At 38.7% G+C, this 22,206-nt stretch overlaps 1 protein-coding gene across 4 annotated transcripts in view; it reads right to left on the reverse strand.

The window, feature by feature from the left end:
- LOC141436806 (putative inorganic phosphate cotransporter) overlaps nucleotides 1-22,206 on the reverse strand; it is an 87,138-nt gene that overhangs the window by 8,203 nt on the left and 56,729 nt on the right. The window contains exons 1-6 of one of the 4 annotated variants that reach the window (XM_074099868.1): nucleotides 15,342-15,612; nucleotides 6,636-6,814; nucleotides 5,981-6,076; nucleotides 4,633-4,745; nucleotides 3,432-3,561; nucleotides 1,805-1,892 (exon numbers count right to left, since the gene is read on the reverse strand). In XM_074099868.1, coding sequence (XP_073955969.1) covers nucleotides 1,805-1,892; nucleotides 3,432-3,561; nucleotides 4,633-4,745; nucleotides 5,981-6,076; nucleotides 6,636-6,814; nucleotides 15,342-15,417 — 682 coding nt within the window. In that variant the 5' untranslated portion in view covers nucleotides 15,418-15,612. Of the gene's footprint in view, nucleotides 1-1,804; nucleotides 1,893-3,431; nucleotides 3,562-4,632; nucleotides 4,746-5,980; nucleotides 6,077-6,635; nucleotides 6,815-15,341; nucleotides 15,613-22,206 lie in introns of those variants that run through there. The other 3 variants (XM_074099867.1, XM_074099870.1, XM_074099869.1) reach the window with 3 other exon arrangements.

Genomic DNA, 22,206 nt, shown 5'->3' on the forward strand with positions numbered 1-22,206 from the left:
CGGCCGGCGCCCCTAACACCGTTGCGCCCGTGTGCAACGCACACCCTGCACTATAGGTAAAGACGCCTCTGGGTTTGTTTTGCTGATCGACGGATACCGGTCGATAAACGATTAGTCAAATGGTGTAGTAGAAACTGTCGATCGATGTTAACTAAACCATTTTACCGATTGGTGTGGTAGCATCCTAAACTAAAGCATAAACCGCGCATAGGATGGCAGTGGGTCGAGAGGGGTCTTATCGGATCGGATCGTGAGGGCAGTGGGCCTATTTACGTGATTGTATCCATATGCTTATACTATAATACTTACTATCCATACTAATATTATAAATGCGAAAGTGAGCGACGAAACGGAGCGACGGATCGACGTGATTTCTGGCATTAGTTAATGGGCCAGAGAGTGACATAGGCTACTTTTTATCCCGGAAAAAATGCACAGTTCCCGAGGGAACAGCGCGCGATAACCGAATTCCACGCGGGCGAAGCCGCGGGCAAAAGCTAGTATGAACGTAAATAGGCCCGCCTCGTATGGTCCTCCTTTCTATCAATGCTCGTATTTATTTTATACTTGTTTTATTTTGTGTACTACTTATAATATGTAATTTGCGAATTAGCGAATAAACGTTTCTATTTCTATTTCTATTTTTCTTTGGCTGAGCGCTATAACCCTTAAAATGACTAAATTGAAAAAAGTTCATGATTCAAACCTCGTCTTTTCCTTATAGTCCAAGAAAAAATACATAAAAAAAATACAAATAAACAGTTTTGAATCATATATCCGCTGTGGCGGACTACAATCAATTTAAGGGTTAAGGAACAAACAGTAGCGTTTGGTCAAATATTTACAATAACTTATTCAAAAATATTTTTAGCGATTTAATACTGCAACTGATTGTTATATGTAGTTGTTAATTGCGTAATTTGTTTATCGTCCACTAGCAGCAACGTACACAAACAATATGTTTCGCGTGTTAAACAAATTTTATTGGGTAGTGTTAATTAAAACATCACGTTTATTACGGCTCGAGAGCCTTGCCAGTTATTTCGTGGCAACATTCCATAAAGCATTCGAAATATACTTAACCCTACCCTATCAACTTAGAAAAGTTGAATAACTTCCGACAAATAGCCATTTCAAAGTTCAATATCACAAAAACAGTTGACCTATCTTTATGAAATATAGCTAATAACAGTAATAACGTAACCACCAAAAAGTTGGAAAACCCCGACTTTGTCACTTCAAAGTTCAATATCTCAAAAACGGCTGAACTGATTTTGATGAAACATGTTTAAGAACAATCGCTGGAAAACCTGCTTTCAAATAAAAAAAACCGCGTTCATATCGGTCCACCCGTTTAATAGCTACGGTGCCACAGACAGACAGACACAGACACACATAGCGGTCAAACTTAGGTAAGCAACACCCCTCTTTTTGCGTCGGGGGTTAAAAACCACCGCAAAGAACGCTTTCATAGAAAAAAAAACCGCATCGAAATCGGTCTATACTTTGACGTCATACTTGTATTGAACTAAAACAATTACTTAGGATTCCAACCCGGGCTCGCATCTCTGTGTTTCTCGAAACTTGTGTGCGAAAATACCTACATTTGAAATTTACCCCGAGTACGGTGAGGGAAAACATCGTGAGGAAACCTGCACACGCCTGCGAAGCAATTCATTGGTTTGTGTGAAGCTCCCACACCGCAATGAGCCCGCGTGGGAACTATAGTGCAAGCCCTCTCGTTCCGAGAGGCCTGAGCCCAGCAGTGGGACGATAATGATGATGGCCTCAGTAAAAGACTTACCGGCATATACAGCTGCGCCCATCCGACTCCTCTCGTTGGGCGGGATCCATTTGGCAAGCATAGCGTGCGAGCACGGCACTATCGGACCCTGTACCCAACAAACGAGATTAGTCTCTTAATACGGTATTTGACAACTCCTAAATTTGCCATGTCTTATATATTACCTATTATGAAAATATAGATATACAGACAGTGTTTAGCGAAGAGAAAACTTAAATCGGTTGAAAATTGGATTTATAATGATGTTTTGAAAAATCTATATACTTGTCTCTTTCTCAAACGCTTTTCTCTATGCAGCAAGTATGGCGCTACTTGCGTGTGAGTGTGACTTCACATGCAAGACATATGTCTTTCTCTGTCTAATTTTGAATTTCAAAACTTTATACCTTTGTTATTTATTCAGCTAGCTTAAAAATTGTTTCTCTATTTTATAACAGGCATTGTGAAGTTTTTATTTATAAAACGTATAAAAAATAGTCAAATTCCGTAAAGTTTTCTGGTGCAAGGTTGTCCATCGCGGTTTAACGGGGCACCGCGGCTAGTATATAAAGTGGGCCCCACTCAGGATAATGTTACGGCAAGCCGCAATGCTATTTTTCAGTGGGACCCATTTAAAAACTAAACATAGTACCTCCTACATCGTGAAACAGGAAAATATCGTGAGGAAACCTACCACAACCCTGCGAAGCAAGTCAATGGTGTGTGTGACGTTTCCAATCCGCACTGGGCCGGCGTGGGAACGACGGCCCAAGCCCTCTCATTCTGAGAGGAGACCTGTGCCCAGCAGTGGGACGTATATAGGCTGGGATGATGATAGTACCTACAGTCGAATTCATTTACATGTGCACACTTACGCTATCAACCAATAGAGTCGTGTTCAGATATTTTTGATAGCGTAAGGGGCTGTTTCACCATCCATTGATTAGCGTTAACCGACGGTTAAATGTGATGCCGTCTCCGTCTATTCGAACAAAACAAATACAGACGGCATCACACCTAACCGCCAGTTAACACTAATCAATGGATGGTGAAACAGCCCCTAAGTGTGCACTGTAAATGAACTCGACTGTACCTATGGAGGTGTTATTATTATACATTATTTATTGTTTATTTTGTTTATTTATACATACATATATTATTTATAATCCATATTGTAAGGGCCTACGCTAGATGGCGTGGCCGCGCGGGTGTACTGCGCACGCCTGCAGAGCGCCTACTCCGAAATTCGAAAATTGAAGTTCGTATCGTACCGTGCCTCTCGCTCTCGGTATTAAATAGTATAATGGTGATTTTCCACCGGCGAGGCGAGACGAGAATTGAAATTTGTATGCATTCTCGCGCGTCCAGCCGCGAGCCGCCGCGGGCGCTGCCATTCAAATTTCAATTCTCGTCTCGCCTCGCCGGTGGAAAACCACCTTAAGTGTCAGAGAGACGGAACCGCACGAACTTCGATTTTCGAATTTCGTAGTAGCCCCGCAGGCCCGGGTACGGGCACAGAATAGATAATACGTACGGGTAAAACCGCGCAGTTAGCGCTCCTCATACTATCGTTCAACAGGCGTCCGCCCCGTGCAAACCGCGTCAGCAAGCGTAGGCCCTAAGCGAAGTAAATAAACTAGTATCTTACTTCGCCCAAGCCCTGGATGAACCGCACGAGGATGAGGTACCCGTAGCCCGCCTCAGCGGCTACCGGCACCAGCAGTCCGAACACGGAGTTTATCAGCATGCCCACGCCGAGAAAGTACCGGGCACCGAACCTGACAACAAAATTGGAAGGGTATAGGTACCATTACTTGCCCGAATTTCATGGCTTCACCCGCGTGGAATTCGGTTGGCGCCTGTTCCCTCGGGAACTGTGCATTTTTCCGGGATAAAAAGGACCCTATGTCACTCTCGGGCCCATAAACTGTCTCTATGCCAAAAATCCTGTGGATCCGCCGTTCCGTTTCGACGTGAAAGACGGACAAACATACTAACATACAAACACGCACACTTTCGCATTTATAATATATGGATATGGATAACTTTCGGGCAAACAATAGATAACTAATTGGAAGACTGTCTCACAAGCGGACGATAGAGATTTCTCACAAGAGTATTTGCAAGGGGGGATCCACCATTCCGGGCAAGATGGGCATGCCCACAACCCTAACACACTTGTGACGACGGATTTATACGGTCTATTGAGATCATAGGCTGATGATAAAATGATCTATCATCATCATCATCATGTCAGCCGAAAGACGTCCACTGCTGGACATAGGCCTCCCCCAAGGCTCTCCACTCAGACCGGTCTTGTGCTTTCCGCATCCACCGCGATCCGCGATCTTAACCAAGTCGTCGCTCCATCTTGTTGGAGGCCTACCGACAGCTCGTCTCCCGGTCCGCGGACGCCATTCGAGAACCTTCTGGCCCCATCGGCCATCCGTCCTGCGAGCAATGTGCCCCGCCCACTGCCACTTTAGTTTCGCAATTCTTCGGGCTATGTCGGTAACCTTAGTTCTAAAATGATCTATGCCTTAATAAAATTAAAAAAAGGTTAAGAAAAGGAGTATTTTCTTCTGAATCCAGTTACTATTTTCATCAAGTTAACGAGTGCATCAAAAAATCTAATTAGCCCGTCCGTTACAATATTAGAATATATTGTCGCGTATTTTTTCTTCTGTCAATAAATAAAGTTCCACGTGACGCCACACCATGCGACACTTTTGAGACGGCGTAACCAATCCTATATAACACGTCGGCAGTCCTACTTAATTAGCATCAGATGACCCGCTTGTTCGTTCATCACAGTATTTCATAAAAAAAAATTGGGTAAAAAATGTTACCTTTTCGACAAAATACCGAAGGGAATCTGGGTTAGTACGTAGCCATAGAAGAACGACGACAGGATGTAGCCTTGCAGCGTGGAAGTCCACACATAGTTGCCATCTTGCGTTGACTGCAAAAAAAATACGTATTAAATTACTCCGGTAATATTAGGTTCACTGAATATCCCTACTAATATTATAAATGCTAAAGTAACTCTGTCTGTCTGTCTGTCTGTCTGTCTGTCTGTCTGTTACGCTTTCACGTCGAAACCACTGAACCGATTTTGATGAAATTTGGTATATAGATATTTTGAACCCCAAGGATCAACATAGGATACCTTTTATTCCGGTACAGGCGCCACCGCGCGATAACCTAGATCCGCGCAGACGAAGTCGCGGGCTTAAGCTAGTTTTACTATAAATCTTAGGTACCGCTACTATACCAGCACCCACCATTGATCACTTATAAGTTATAATCAAAGTTCAGTTTGCGTAGCACACTAAGACGAAACCGAACCATAGAGTCGATATAAATATTAAAATTCAACACACACTCATTCATTTACTACCCGACTGCCCGAAGGAGTAGGATAAGGGAGGGTTAATTTAAAATTTATCTTTATTAGGATGATGATGAACGCATTTTGCTATTAAATTCAAATGTAGGTATGAGTTTGAATAAAAGTTTAATTTTAATGTTAATTTCGACTCTATGGTTCGCTGTCGTCTCCGAACCCCCCTCATAACGACGGACATGCTGTGTCATCGGTGACCCTATATTATCATACTATAATCATTGAGATAAACTTGGTCCTTTCTATCCCGCAGATACGTCAGTTCTTAAAGCTGCGTATAGACTTTGTGCAGCCGAACGCACGAGCGAGCATTGTTCGACCGCGGCACACCTGGCCCTATACTACGAAGTACAAAATTCTTATCTTGCCGTTACACTGACACTAATATTATTTAATACGAGAGTGAGAGGGACGGTAGGATACGTACTTTGATTTCCGAATTTTGTAGTTCTTTGCCTCCCATGTTTTGTTCGAGTTGCCGCGCGCGACGGCTCGATATTCATGTGCGCGGCTACCGTGCGAGCCAATGTTCAACGGATTACCGCGCGAAGTCGATACACAGCTTTACGTATTTTACGGGATTAGAGTGACCGATGAACTGAACCTTGTGCTAAGTTCCATCACCTTACTATTACTTCAATAGTAGTTTCGATCAACACAACCTCAATGAGTATAGTACTCCTTCAACATGCTGTTTCAGTTACATGCAAAATGTAATATGGACTGATGGTTGTATATAGAGTATTTCCAACATGCTACAACTGGTGCCTTTAAAAGGCAAGTATACCTACCGTGCTTTGCAAGGCCGGCAACGCATCAGCAGTTCCATTGGTGCTGTAGTTGTGTGTGTATGTATCCATCGGGTGATCTCCATGCTTTATTGTCGGCTTTAATTTATAAAAATAAATTTAAGTGATTTTTATTATTTTAGTAATTCCCATTACTGCAGTAACAAGCAATCTTATTTTAAGTAATTTATATATAACTATAGTACCTATATTTACATATACACTACTATTCTGTTGTAGACGTCTCTACACTTAGTGTCCATGGCTTCGTGGACTACCTACTTCTACTTGTTCCTATATTCCTACTCGACTCTAGTTATTCCTATACTCACACTACTACTTCTCCGTTATACATCGATCTCGCAATGTAAATTGTTATTTTTATGTACAATAAAGAGTTATATAGGTAGTACAATAGGTACTACTGCAGTTGTAGACATCTCCGCGCTCGGTGTTCATGGATTTATGGACTAGCTAACTACTACATATTCCTATATTCCTACACGACTTGAATCTACGTATTGTATTTCTATATGTACACTCTCACTACTACTGCAGTTGTAGACATCTCCGCGCTCGGTGTTCATCGCTTTATGGACTAGCTAACTACTAAGTACCTATTCCTTTCCTACACGACTCTAGTAATTCCTATACTCACACTACTACTGCTGTTGTAGACGTCTCCGCACTCGGTGTCCATGGCTTCGTGGTCGACGGGCAGCGCCGTGTGGTTGACCATGGCAACGATGGCCACCGACATGTTCGTCCTCATGATGTAGGCGTTCGCCATGCCGAGGAACAGCATGAATGTCACCCAGTGCCGAGTGCCGAGGCCGCCTGGGGAAGAAGATAAATGATTAATTATCTTTATTTTGTACAACTAACAAAAATACTGTCCTAGTTGCCCCGCACTCCTTTGTTCACTCTGTAAACTATTGTGATTTTTTGCCCAGTTGTCCATACTGCGGTCAAGTGGGTTTTTTTTCCAAATGTCCGCACTTATCGCTGCGAGTGCGAGCTCCTGAGAATATGATTAGTTTGGACTAATTACCCAGATGTAGGTAAGTTATCTAAAGCTTCAAAAATATGTGCCACAGACGACGATCCCGACGTAATAAGGTCATGGTACCTACTGGTAACACATTTTTGGGTAGTTCAAATAGATACATAGGTATTTGTTGCACACATTTTTGCACTTGACTGTGCCTACTTATTATATTTGTTTAAATTTTTAGCAATTAAATACATATGTAGGTATTTTGTTGATGAGCGTGTTATTTGGTTTTCCTGCTCAATTGAAAAATTACTTGATATTTATTTAAGGAATTACATAATTGATATTGGTTAACTAATGAAACCGCACTAATACATCATACACAGATAGTTAATTAACACTCGTGATTATTCAATAGCAAACGATCTACTTATTACTTATTAGATACAAGGATACAACATTTTAAATAGCTAACTACTTATTATTTCACACTAAATTTAATATGAAAGGAAAACGGGAGGAATGTGGAGTATCACTTAGGTTAGGTTTATTTTTAACCCCCAACGCAAAAAGAGGGGTGTTATAAGTTTGACCGCTATGTGTGTCTGTCTGTCTGTCTGTGGTACCGTAGCTCTTAAACGGTTGGACTGATTTGAATGCTGTTTTTTTATTTGAAATCAGGTTTTCTAGCCATGGTTCTTATACATGTTTCATTAAAATTGGTTCAGCCGTTTTTGAGATAATGAACTTTAAAGTGACAAAGTCGGGGGTTTTCCTACTTTATGTTGGTTAGGTTATGAAATGAACATAAAGTAGGTATCCATTCCGTCCATTATTCTTTTCAAACTTTACATAATTTGATACGTATCTACAACTAGCTCACGGCACGTACGTAAGCTGTAGGTATCCTAACGAACAGCAATTATTTTAAGTTTAAAAATACCAAAGGCAAACTTCCTCATTTATTTTATTTCTCTTCACATATTAACTTGGCAATATATTTCCGAGTCATATTTCAAACAGATACCGGCATCAGTAGTAAACTTGGCAATCCATTTATTTCTGGTTTGCCAAGATGCCAATTAACGTGTACTGAATAAATAATGAAAATCACCAACATTAAATTACTACTGAATGTCTGATGTAAACACCAGTTGAGTGAAGCAATCATTTAAAATAATAAGCTAAGTATGTTTATTTACGTAGTGAAAAAAGTGAAATTTTTAGTTAGTCAAATACGCTGCTGTAAGAAATGCATTGAAATATCGTCAAATAAAACCTATGTAGAAAAAATTCATGCACTAAAAGTATCAGAGTACTAGGCATTGTTGAACGTGGCAAAAATCAAGCCTATAAGTCACGCGGCTATCTTGTAAAACTCAACTTTTTACACTTCGCCGTAAATGTCATGTTTTTATCTTTTGACTACTTAAACATTGTAAGAAATTATGGACTTATCCTGTAGTCGCAAAATTATCGCAAATGATGTAAATATGCCAGCGGACTCAATTTATCAACGATGTCAAGTGACACCCACGTAGGGGGTTCCAGCCTAGTGACGTTCAGTACCACTACCATTAGTTTACAGTGACCGTACTCGATAGCGACGGCGTAAATTATTTGTATGGAGTGCCCTTAGTGTATTTTTTCGGTCACAAAACACGTCTCGATCGCGTTCGCGTTAAAATCTCAATTTGTATGGAAACACGAACATCGTAAACGTTCCGCTAGAGGCGCTGTTCATGTTTCTATATAAATTGTGATTTTAACACGAACGCGATCGAGACGTATTTTCTAACCGAAAACTTACACTAGGGGTACAGAATTGTACAGCGCCTCTACAAATAATTTACGCCGTCGCTATCGAGTACGGTCACTGTAAACTCATGGTAGTGGTACTGATATTGGTTGACGCTCGTATTCTATACTAGTTTACTTGCGCGAGTTCGCTCCGTTCCGGAGGTAGCTGACACGATTAAACGAAAACGCCGAGACTGTACTCGTAATTAAAAAACACGAACATACACAAAGTAGATTTAGGTAGCATTGAAAAACAGATTAATTATTAACTGTAACTGTTAATATTAATAAAAAACAAATATATAAATGTAGTAGGTAGCTACATATATACCTCCATACTTATTACTGCACTTACATATTTGTGAAAATCGAGCAGATACCTACTTTACGTAGATAAGCTAATGCATGTTTGTTCTCTACAACATCCACATCCAATATTAACTTTTTATTACATTTATTTCTAAGAATACTATACTGCGAGCCATCAAATAGGTAAGTAACTATCGTTTCAAAAGCTATACACACGTTGAAATAAACAAATATGTACGAACAGTGCTTCTTAAAAATAATACTTATACCTAATGGTCCAGAAGTCAATCAGATTTCGTGGAAAAAAATAAATCTGACAATGATTATTCACACCAATGGTTATTTTTCATATGAACGCATAAGCTTCTAAGTAAAATATCAAAGCTTAAATACTTCTGTGCAGAAAATTTAAAAAACGGGTATCTGTTTAATTCATTCCTTGCCATTTGCCAAGAAAGTTGCAATGTCTATTTTTACCACATGTAACAAGAAACACACGACTGAAACTCATAGATTTATAGTAACCAATAAAAGGAGATGGTAAAAATAGAGGCACAAATTTGCTATTTGGGATTTTGGCTATAAACAATTGAAAATCGGAAAGATACAATTTTCAACCTTTGCACACTGAGTTTTTTAAAAGCGCCGTCAACACGTTCGTATCGATACAAACGCGAAACGCATGCCAGTTGGCACTATTCTCAAGTGTGAAAAGAAAATACTTTTTACCTATGGCTCTTGGGTGAAGCCGAAATGACAGTACTTACTTCGACTATTGAACCATAAAAGTAAATATTCCTACACTACTCTGAAATTGATTGCAACGTATGAAGCATTTCAAATGCAACGAGTGATGAGACGGTATTGTATGGCTGCGGAGACCAAAGGCCTTATGGTCTAACAAACTCGGAATCACAATCGTTATCACCACTTCTTTCTGTCACACTGTATAAAACGACGGTAGAAAGAGATGGGGAAAAAATTGCGATTCCAAAGTGCGTAAGACAATAAAGCGTCTGTTAAGGGTAGGTACCTATCAGTGTATAAATTATTTAATAAGTAACTAAAATAACAGTTATGTCTCGGCCAACAAATTACCCTCAATCAATAATAATGTGACAAAATTATTATTTTCTTGATTTTTCTTCATGTTTTCCAATCGTTTCTCTCAAGAAACACCTCGAAAGAAAGGGCACAGTTCGCTGCAGAGAAATGTGATCCCCACGACGATATACATAAGTATGTACCGCAGTGGGCCACATTCTCTGCAGCTGACTGCATTTTAATAAAATATTGAATGCTTACTTTTTAATGATTTCACATAAATTACCAATAAATTAGTTTTTTTTTTGCAAAATTTCTATGAATAATATTCGTAAGTTTCTCCTTGGATAGGTATTTCTGCATCCAAATAGTGATAAGCAGTATGAGAATAATCTAGGCTGACTACGTGGATGACATATCAAATACCTAGTTTAGCGGCCAAGGTCTCCGACACTATTGTGATCGCCACGGACAGTGAACACGGTCTTGTTTTTGCTTGAATCAGCTCAAATTGCGTTCCATTACATAAAAATGCGATTAAAAATCGGCAACCTTTTAGGTATATTGCAGCTTTACAATAACGCGTAGGTAGCTAGTTTAACAAAGCAGCTTAAAGTTTAATCAAATTGCATACAGAGTAAAATAATGACGAGTTTGACTTGCCTGATTGAATGGGACTGAGTGCCTTTGCCTATCGGGCAGATCATCATTAATTTCCGCTTCGATTTGCGATAATGACAGGGTCAAGGAGGAAATAGAGAAGACCTTTGTCACAGATCACAGTTCAAGAAATGTTTATTTTTTAATGAACACATCTATTTAAGTAAAAATTAGTTTTTGGTAAATAATGCATTCACTTGAATTAATATCTGCCTCAGCAGAGCGTGCAAAATATCGGACATGTCCTACCGGCCCTAGAAAGAGACGTATCACGCATATACGCACGCTTTGTTGTGTCAGATATTGGTGCTGGTGACTCTACGTCCTAGACAGCCACAGAACTCCGTCATAGTGACGTTTTCACCACGTCATTCGATAAACATCTTATAGACAATAAAATAACATACATATTACTATTGTGGTTCTGTGAGTTTTGTGTATACTACAAAGTGCAAAATTCGAACTTCGTATTGCGCCGTCCCATTGACGCTAATATTATTTAATACGAGAGTGAGAGGGACGGTAGCTAGGTACGATACGAACTTCGATTTTTGAATTTCGTAGTAGCCCCCCAGGAATCAAATGAGGGCTATCGCGAATGAATTCGCCGCTAGAGGCGCTAGTGTAGCGCGAGGTCTCCGAAATGTCAAATCTCATAGTTTTTGGGTGAGCTTCGCGGGTTTATTTATAATAAGATTTTTTTTGTGAATATTTTGCATAACCTGAAATTAATTATGGCAATTATGCGTTACGGGGCAATGAATGTCTGTGTTTTGAGACAGTTTTGTCTTTCGGAAACTTTTTTCCGAACAAAACGGGACTTAGCAACACTGTGGTTGCTGGATATTTTTAAGGTACGGTTTTAAGGTGTTTTAAATATGATTTTAATCTAAACTTTGTTTTAACGCCCGTAATAACAGACTCTGAAAGCCACACTTAAAAACCTCACGCAACAGTGCGCCATCTAGTGAGACAAAAAACGATAGCCCTCATTGCTTGATGATACAAAGCTTGTCGGATCACGAATAGTGACGTAGACGATGGGCGGTGTTAAACAACTTCATAATTTTCTCAGCACGCGCGGCGATGTGCGTTGTGACGTGCCATTGCGCAATGAATGGGACTGTTTGGGCTTAGGCTAGACGCGAAAAAAAAGTAAAGCAAAGCCAATAGACATGTGCGGAAGCTGTTGCCAATAGAATTTGGAGAGCTGAGTTCACTATCCGCTATCACCGGTTTATATACTTTTCGTTAAAGGGTCTTTATTCGAGCGTATGATTTTCGTGGGCACATTTTTGTTGAGATTCTGTTACAGTTTACAGGTTATCTAAGACGTAAGTACAGGACATCTTAAAAAATAATTGAAAATTCCACCAAAATCTACAGCCCATTTATAAAAAAATGTCACCCCAAAAAAGAGGCGGCTGAAATTATCAAATAATGAGAGAGAGAGAGAGAGAGAGAGAGAAACATTTATTTACACATATAATACAAAATAATAACAAGCGTTGCATATAAGGACAAGCGTTGTTAGACCGAGTACACAAATGACTGGAGAATAGCAGACAATCACGTTCTAAATTTGTAAAAAAACACGGTTTAATTAATCGGAGTGCTTAAATCTGCAGCAATAATTAACTTCACAACACTACGATTGGATCTGACACTTAATAGATAGTTCTTATGTTTATTATGTTAATTTAGCTGAATACTTATTGATAGTATCTATCTAGTGCTCCTATGGATAAAAAGTGTGAAGATAGTTTAGGATCCTGAAAAGGATAATGATGCTTAGGGATAGTTTTTATCCCGGAAAATTGTATAGTTTTCGCACGCGCGCGAAAAACTAATTTTTCGTAGAGAAAGTCGGGGGCAACAACTAGCGATATATACCTATAACAAAAAACTATACTCTTTTAAAACTGTTTCGTTTAGCTTGATTCCGTACATTTTTTTACAAAAACTTATCCTTCAGGCCACTACATTCACGAGTCCCGTAAATGGCGAAGATTGAGTCATAAAAATCTTATTTCCTCGAGCATCTCTTCATTACATATTCCCAAACATAAAATGGCAATAAATGCGTGTAACGACCAATAATTTCGCTCATAATTAATCCAAGAATGCAATACTGCCTCTGCGACGGCCAATATTGAGTGTTGTGCACGAAATCCGGATCGCAGGACCATGGTCCTTCGGGGGAATATTCTACCTGTTTTTTTAAATAAAAATTCTAATGTTAATTTTAGTTGATTTGATAATACCGGTAGCTAGTAGCATGTTTAAGTCGAAAAATCAGCGCCTATCAAAAGCATAAAGGCACGTGCAGTTTTTACAACCATGTCTGTCAAAGCATATCACTTGATCTGAATACGTCGAGTGGATAATAACCTGATGAATTGATGCGACGTGGGTCGTATATGTCACTCACTCACACAGCGTCAATGTACCTTTTTTGACTTGCGATATACGCATGTGTGCATTGCTTACTGACTCAAGATACATTTTTATAAATAAATAGCTATTCCTATGAATGCTCTACATTTTAAACAGGTATGCGTACCTGATATTTTTGTTAAGAGATAGTTTCGTCAAATGCATGTACTATTTAAGAAACATGCAGCGTGTTATACCAATTGATAAATTTTTGGATATCCCATGCCTAAATAATCCTTAATAATATGTATTATTATTTATGTATGACTGAGAAAGTAACTCTGTACGTTTGCCTTATTTTGGTCAGCCGATTTAGATGAAACTTGGAATGGAATGTTTTATTTCCGGAAAAAAACATAGTTCCCACGAGATAGCGATAAATGAATTCTTCGCAGAAAGAGTTGCGGGTAATATAAAAGGTATATATTGTTTGTATTTTTTTTAGTATAATATTTAATGAGGCGCATTGACGTCATCCAATCAAGGTGACACATTTTTATAATTTGAAATCCAGGTCATATCTCTAAGTGCTGAGTATTTTACGTCAGTATATCTATTCTATACTTCATCGCGCAAAAAACAAATAAATATTCCAATTTTTGTTTGTATCTTTATCGGTGGCAGCTTTACGGGATAAGAGAGCCACTTTAGATTTTGTCGAGTGATAACTTAGTACCAAAGTTGCTATAATTAAGTTTATTTAATTACTTACTTACTTAATTAAGATAATAAATAATAACATGGGACAATTAACACCAATTGACCTTGTCCCAAACTAAGCAAAGCTTGTATTATGGGTACAGGCCACAATTAAGCATAGTTTATAAATGAACACGTACTTAATTCGTACCTATTATTCAGAAAAATATCTGCCCCGGCCAGGAATCGAACCCGGGACCTCAAGCTTCATAGTAAGGTTCTCTAACCACTTGGCTATCCGGTCGCCTTTTTATTTGATTGATTGAATCGTATTCTCCAACGGATAAAAGTATTAATTAAGTAAGTATTTTCAAAAACCTCGTCAAGGCTCATTTCTTGACACTGCCATCTCAACTCTGCTCTGTCCTCAGTCGTTCTACGTTTCATCATCCCAGCCTATATATACATTTTGTCTGTTTCCGCCACCTACTTGTGACAATGATAAGATCTTGTGCCCAAATGGTTGTCTGGAAGAGAGCGCTTTTTAAGCGATAAGACCGCCTATTGTCTACCTTGATTTTGTGTTTATATTATACATTTTTTGAACTGATTTGTGGTGTCCAATAAAGAATATTTGTATTGTTGTATAAAACATTGCTCTTTCGTTTTTTTTCTTTTACCATAGGTACCCTTAAATACGGTAGTTGTTGGATTAGTGACAGGTTTTCCCTATCTTGATAAGCATGCCTTGCGTGTGCTAACGTCGTTGTAGCAAGGGGGTGCATGACATTTTATTACAAAAGTACCTACAATTCGAAACAAAAAGTCACTCGGGTCGGGACGCTCGGGACTCGTGTCGGTTTACTTCGTTTTCCTAAAGATTCAAGCAAGAAAGAAAAAGAAAACCAATCTTTTGTTTCGAGTTCTAAACGACATTATATAGAAACTAATGAACTAAAAGAATTTCCTCGCTCACCCGCGACCTTACGATAGCTAAGCTTATGCAAAATATGCGTGTCCATGCAGTTCCTCCAAAATAAACTATTTTTCTTATAGTAAGAACTTATTTGAACATCATATCCGTTCAGTATTTTCTGAGGACCAAAGGTTAACGCCACGTTACGCGTTGCTAAGCAACGCCGGCGTGCGACATCGACATTTTGTCAATTTGATGCGTAAAATACTTACAGCAAGTAAATTAAGTGCATCACAGCGTGCCCAGTCAGTAGTAAATAACTAGCAGTTATTATTAGCAAGATAACAAAAAACATTGCCTATCGATCGAATAAATAGCCACATATATGTTGCGTTTTCAATGCGATGTGTCTCGAAATAAAATGAAAAAACAAAATGCAGTCGCGCGGGAATTTAAACTTCGTTCTATTAGCAGGCTTTGACCCTACCAAAACCCGACCAATTTATTCTTCAATACTAAAACTAAATAGGTAGTAAATACTGTTACATACATTGAAAAGAACTTACTGCTCTGATTTTTTGGCCTCTGGTCTTCCAACCCAGCTTGTTCCCACACCAAAACATGACCGCTTTTCGACACCATATTGTAAATTTCAAAAGGAAAACGCTTGGAAAACTTAACAAAACTACTTAAACTTTAACAACGCGAGTCACAAACTACGTTACATTACTAAGCAGGCCTAGGATGGTCTGATAATGGTAAATAGACATTTTGTGAGGGTTGTAAAGTAATAAATTAGAGGTGGTTGAGAGAGCGACCGGTTCGCGTTTCAGCGCGTTCAGGATGGCAAACGAGTGAGGGGGGAAGGTGGGGGGAGGGGGGACGCATGCGCGGTTTGCGTGGTGACGCGAGCGGGGGTTATTCTGAGATTTGTGAATGATTTTCCCATTTGTATGGCGGTATTAGTGTGAAAACCTTTTAACTAAGCGAGCACGAAGCGTGTTCGTTTTCGGCTTGTAGAATGCTGTCGTACTGATGTCCGGCGGATGTCAAGCTGTTTGTCCTCCTCTACAGAATTGCATTTTTATAAGCTGTCCGTGAAATGTTTGATGTTTTACAGGGTGTCTTAAGTTTTTTCCGGAATATTTTAGGTTATTTGGTTAGTTGGGCTAAACGTTCCTGTAAAGGTTTTTAGTCAGAATTTTCAACTCAAATGTAGCCATGCCTTTGACGCGGTACACTTTAATTAAACATAGGTAGATCTATATATGGATACATTTATTAACCACAGTTTAAGATCCCGGGAAACAATTACAGTGGTGTTCAGCCAAACGAAATCAAATCTACCTTGTTGAATTTCGGAATCATTTGCAGCCACCACGTGTTTTTTGTCGATTCAGTTTTATATTTTTCTTTAAAATGGCCTAAGTAGTTATGACAATTCAAATGGAGAGGTATATAGAGTCTCTTTATATATGAAACTACCTACTGAAAGTGAATCCCATTCAATCGCATGACATCACTAATCTTTAAAGAAAAACATTTTTTCAAATCGTTCCATAAATGACAGAGTTCAAATCAAAAAGGTAACCGGAACAGACAAAAAAAACAGTCAAATTAGAGTCTTCTTTTTTTAATGTCGGAATCTCGCACGGTTTTAGAATAGGCGCCCTTTTTTCCATAGCAAAGTAGGAAATACCGAGAACCATCTAACTATCGAATGATACTTTGTAGCAAGTTTGATTGAACCAACCTCGAGAAAAAAATAGGTTAAGAAACCGGACAAGTGCGAGTCGGACTCGCACACGAAGGTACCATTTATAAAACATTCAAAGTCAGTCAAAGCCAAAATATTTTTTTTCAATTTAGGCTATAACAAGCACTTATGACTGTCCAAAAAAAATCTACCACCGGTTCGGCAAAAACTCTGTTGAGAAGAATCTGGCATGAAAGTCAATGAGGTAATTTTTTTCATTCATTAGACATTAGCAAAAAACGGCAAAAAAATCACGTTTGTTATTTTTTTTTATTCGACTGGATGGCAAACGAGCAAGTGGGCCTCCTGATGGTAAGAGATCACCACCGCCCATAAACATCTGCAACACCAGGGGTATTGCAGATGCGTTGCCAACCTAGAGGCCTAAGATGGGATACCTCAAGTGCCAGTAATTTGACCGGCTGTCTTACTCTCCACGCCGAAACACAACAGTGCAAGCACTGCTGCTTCACGGCAGGATTAGCGAGCAACAAGAAGAAGAGAAGTGTTTTTAGTATTTATTGTTATAGCGGCTACAGTTATACATAATCTGTGAAAATTTCAACTGTCTAACTATCACGGTTCATGAGATACAGTCTGGTGACGGACGGACAGACGAACAGCGAAGTCTTAATAATAGGATTTCCGTTTTTACCCTTTGGGCACGGAACCCTAATAACGTTTCATTTAATATTATTTAGGTTTAGCATTTTGCGGTTTAGTTCACAAATCGGCCTTTCGGTCGAATGTAGAGTTGTAGAGTCAAATGCTATGGATATAAAAATAATCGAGAATTAAAATCGATGTCACATTTTTCTTCTTCTAGTACCATCCACGAAGACGCGTGATTTTATCAAAATTAGACATTAATGACATTGCAATAAGAACCACGGCACGCGGCATCGTGAATGACTATACCTATGAATGTGAAATGTGGAGTAGATGTATGTATGTACGAGTATGTCAAAATGAAACTTTAGAGCTTTAGGGTATTCGAATAAAGTAACGTCCCAGTGCTCGACACGCTAACGCCCAATAGATGACACCACCTATACCCCACTAATATTTATTACAAATGCTAATGCCTCTTCACGTCTAAACCACGAAACCGATTTGGTTTCAATTCGGTATACAGTACAGATAGTTCAAGTCCCGGGGAAGGACAGAATAGTATCCCGGACAAATGCATAGTTTCGCGAGATAGAGTCGATAGCGATACGCGAATCCTACGCGCGCGGATCCCTTGTTCGGTACATAACCAACTTCCATTACCAGCACTGGGAGAGGACAAATAATTCCTACTCCAAGACCGGTTTTGTACAAGGATTTTTTTTCCTTGTACAAAACCAACGTCATGCGCCGGTAATGTACGAGGAAAAATAATTCATAGTACGAGTACAATACCGGGTTTTGGAGTAGGATTCTTTAATGCCTTGTACAGAACTATACTTTTTTACTAAAGCTTATTTTCACAATCGCGTTTTTTCCCAAGTTTAATCGATACAGAAACATAAGTAGATTTAGGTTATGTTAAGTTGGCATCGGCCCGATGGGCCGAAACTACACAAAAGCAGGAGCTCCGCGTGAGCGGAGCTCCGTCGATTTTTTTTCTGTGTCGATTAATATTGGGAAAAAACGCAATTGTGAAAATAAGCTTCAGTAATATGCTTTTTTACTGAAGCTTGTTCTGTACAAGGCATTAAAGAATCCTACTACAAAACCGGGTATTGTACTATGAATTATTTTTCCTCGTACATTACCGGCCATAACGTTGGTTTTGTGGAAATAGTTATTTGTGTCAAAAAGGAGCAAGGTGTTACTTACGGCGAGGGCGTACATTGAATCCCGAATGTAGCGAATGATTCTACAATAGAATCCTGAGCGTAATGAGGGATTCAAGCGTTATCGCCCGAGATGAAAATATTTTTTCTCCCGAGTGGCTCATACAACTTTGCACACCGAGCATTAAGAAACTTGAAAAAAAAAATACCAGCATAGAAAATGGCGTGGCTTTGCAATTATCAACTTCAAAAAATGGCATTTGCGATAAAACACTTAGAAAAGCCTTGAACAGAAAAGTTGCACTTTGCTCCCTCTCGTCAGGGAGGAAAAGTTACTTTTCTGAAGGAGAGGTGTGAAAAAAATATTTATCCTCTCCCAGTGCTAGTAATGGAAGTTGGTTATGTACGGGGAATAAGGGGCGCGGAGCGCGGATGGAGTCGCAGGCAACTGCTAGTTGCTAATAAAATACAAGGGCAACTTTTGGGATAATGACGATCACTCGTATATTTACCCCATTTCAGTGTAATGTGAAAAAGGTAGCTATAATATAATAAGTTCCAGATATTTTTTTTGTCTAAACTTTTACATTGAATGCCCTTTATTTTTGCTGTGTTATAATATAAAATTACACGTACTCGTACACAACGAATAACAAGTAAATTGGACTATTAAAATTGTATAAAAATTGCAACATTACATTATTAATAACAGGTCAAACTAAAATAAGAGTGTTAAAAATAATACATAATACAAAATAACTATGTCCCACTGTTGGGCCATCCTGAGGAAGTCCACTTTTGAAGAGAAGAATAAAAGTTTATCGTCTACAAACGCCATCTACTGGTAAAGTAGCAAACTTCAATATCTTATCGGCGATACACAGCTTACGATAGCATTGCAGCGATGTTAATGACAAAGAAGTTCTATAGAGCTGATCACAGGTGGCGCTAGTACCTAAAAAATTAACGCGTAGAGTCAAAACTACAAAGTATAGTCTCAATATTTTTTATTGGTCTAAGATCCGAACTTAAATTGAACTTCATCGGTCTGGTAGAATGAAACGTGTTTTATAATAAACTTAGTAGGTATGTTAATAGTAAATGGTTTTATAAAAACATTTTTTTTTGAATAATTAAAAATAGCCTGTCCAATATATTATCTAATACTAAATTTATTATGAAATAAGTTTCATTTTAAAATTCAGACCGGTGAAGTTCGACTTAGGTTCGTATCGATTTTAGTTGGCTCTACATTACATCTACCCGATACCATTATCCTACCCGATATTATCAAACCGCAATGACAGTAGGAACAAAAGATCTATAACTGAACATACTTACTAAGTAGGTTTTGATGATTTGTAAATTCCCAAACACCATACTAAAATATATTTAATTTAAAATTATGCCGCAAGTGCAATTCAGGAGTGATAAATTGACACTGTATCATATTTGGCTATGTCAATATCTCTTGAGGTTCTAGAAGGCTAACAGAATTAGTGACTAACGTAAATAGCTTAGCATATTTACTAAATGTCAGCACAGAAAATTAAATGTATTCGAAACTAACTACTTTTTGCATGTTGGAAGTGTGATGTTTTGCAAAAATTAGAATGTCGCGTCATATGCGCTTAGAACCTCACTGTTCCTGGCTATCGTATGAATGTAGACAACTTTATAGGGTTCCATAGTACTGCGGTCGGTAACAGGAATAGATTAGCAGTTGTGCCGGCGCGGTCCGAAGGCCGGGGGGTCACAGGGGACATGACCCCTCCACCCCCCGAAATCGTACACGTCAATTTGAAAAGTTCTAAAAATTTAAAAAATTAAAATAAAACATAATGTGCTAGCCGCGATTTATATTACTTATTATGACCCCCTCCAAAATTTCAGGCTGCGACCGCGCCTGAGTTGTGTTTGTTCTATATTTTAAGTAGGTCACAGACTCATCATCATCATCATCATCCCAGCCTATATACGTCCCACTGCTGGGCACAGGCCTCCTCTCAGAACAAGAGGGCCACACCCCACACACACAGGGGGTCACAGACTAGGCCGATAAATTTGTAAAATAAAATATGCGTAATAGAGTTATTAAGTGTCCCAAATTAAAACAAAGTTCGGATTTTAAACTTTCTTTAAAATTTTGCTCAATTGTTAGACCTATGGCCTTTCAAGCAGAGGATCATGGGTTCATGCCCGGGCTTGCAGCTCTGACTTTTTTGAAAGTTAATGTGTGGAATTAAATTTCGAATTTAGTATGAGCTTTACGGTGAGGGAAAAAATCGTGAGAAAATCTGCATACACCTGCGAACAAATTCAATCGCGAGTTTGAGTTCTCAATCCGCAATGGTTCCGCGTAGGACCTACGGCCATAATCCTCTTTTTTTGAGAGGAGGCAGTCATTTTATCTAGATTGCACTGGCCGTTTTATACTTCTATACTAATAAAGAGGAAAGATTTGGATTTTTGGATTTTTATAATATGTTTGTATTTTTTTATGTTTGTTACGAATTAACTCAAAAACTATTAGACCGATTTTAAAAACTATTTCACTTTTAGAATGCTAAATTATTCCAAAGTTCCATTGACTATATTTATTACCAGAAAAAAATTGGGGTTCCGTAGTAAAACTTCAATAATGTAACTCAAAGTGTAAAATAAGTTGCCATAAAACATTTTTCATCGCATGCGCTGTGAAACTATTGATGATAGAACATAAAAAATACATCAATAAATAAAGCAATGTATTAAAATATGTTATTTTTTCATAAACCGTAAAAGTTTCTATGTTCTATTATTGGCAGAATAGGTACCCTAAATAAATTAAAAACTTTCCAAAGTTACTATTCCACGCGGACGAAGTCGCGGGCAAAAGCTAGTTCACTATAAACGCAATAAAAGTTACCCATAAATTCGAAATTCAACTGCGCAAACAATATACAAAATAATGCACCGTTTGCAGTCATGCATTAAACACGCTGTAACAATAAACCGTTGCAAAGTAGCGCTTATTTCCATAACAATAAAGTATATTCATTCTGATTTTAATGACAGACGCAGCCGTCATTTGTTTTCCACGAACCGTTGGACTCTGAGTGGTATCTAAATACAAATAAGGTTTAAGTTTTTACATTTTACGACACAGAGTTACAAGATTTGCACAAGTGTTTACGAATATGTAGACACTTGCAATATTTGATTTGGGATAAGCGTGGGCATGTTTTGTTCGTGATCGTCTCGGCTTGTGTTCGCAAATTTTAATTGTAATGTTTACCTCTGCGACAATGGCATCGTACAAGTTTGCAAAGTAATTTTCAACGCATTAAGGCTTATATTTTATATAATGACCCGGATAACTCACGTCTTAAATCGAGTTTAGCTCGACATGTTTCGGGCTAATCCGTAGCCCTTCGTCTTCGGAGCAACGCGACTCAGCGGCTGCTGCAACACGCGCACTGCGCGCCCGGATATGGATTAGCCCGAAACATGTCGAGCTAAACTCGATTTAAGACGTGAGTTTCCGGGTCATTATATAAAATATGAGTGAGTCTCACGGTAGTTTCATGCATTAGGGCTTCGTGGATATTTGCATATTTTCTGCAAATAAATCATATGGTGTCGAGCAATCTGTATATATGTATGTATGTAAACTCTTTATTGTAAAAAATAAGTAATAAACACAATTAACAAACATTGAGATATATGTACAAAGGCGAACTTATCCCTTTAAGGGATCTCTACCAGTCAACCTTTGAATATATTTTCATCATCATCATCATCATCCCAGCCTACATCTCAGAACAAGAGGGTTTGGGTCGTAGTTCCTACGCGGGCCCATTGTGGTTTGAGAGCTTCACACACACCATTCAGTTGCTTCGCAGGTTTGTGTCA

This window comes from Choristoneura fumiferana, chromosome 17 (assembly GCF_025370935.1).
Source record: "Choristoneura fumiferana chromosome 17, NRCan_CFum_1, whole genome shotgun sequence".
Lineage (NCBI taxonomy): Eukaryota > Metazoa > Arthropoda > Insecta > Lepidoptera > Tortricidae > Choristoneura > Choristoneura fumiferana.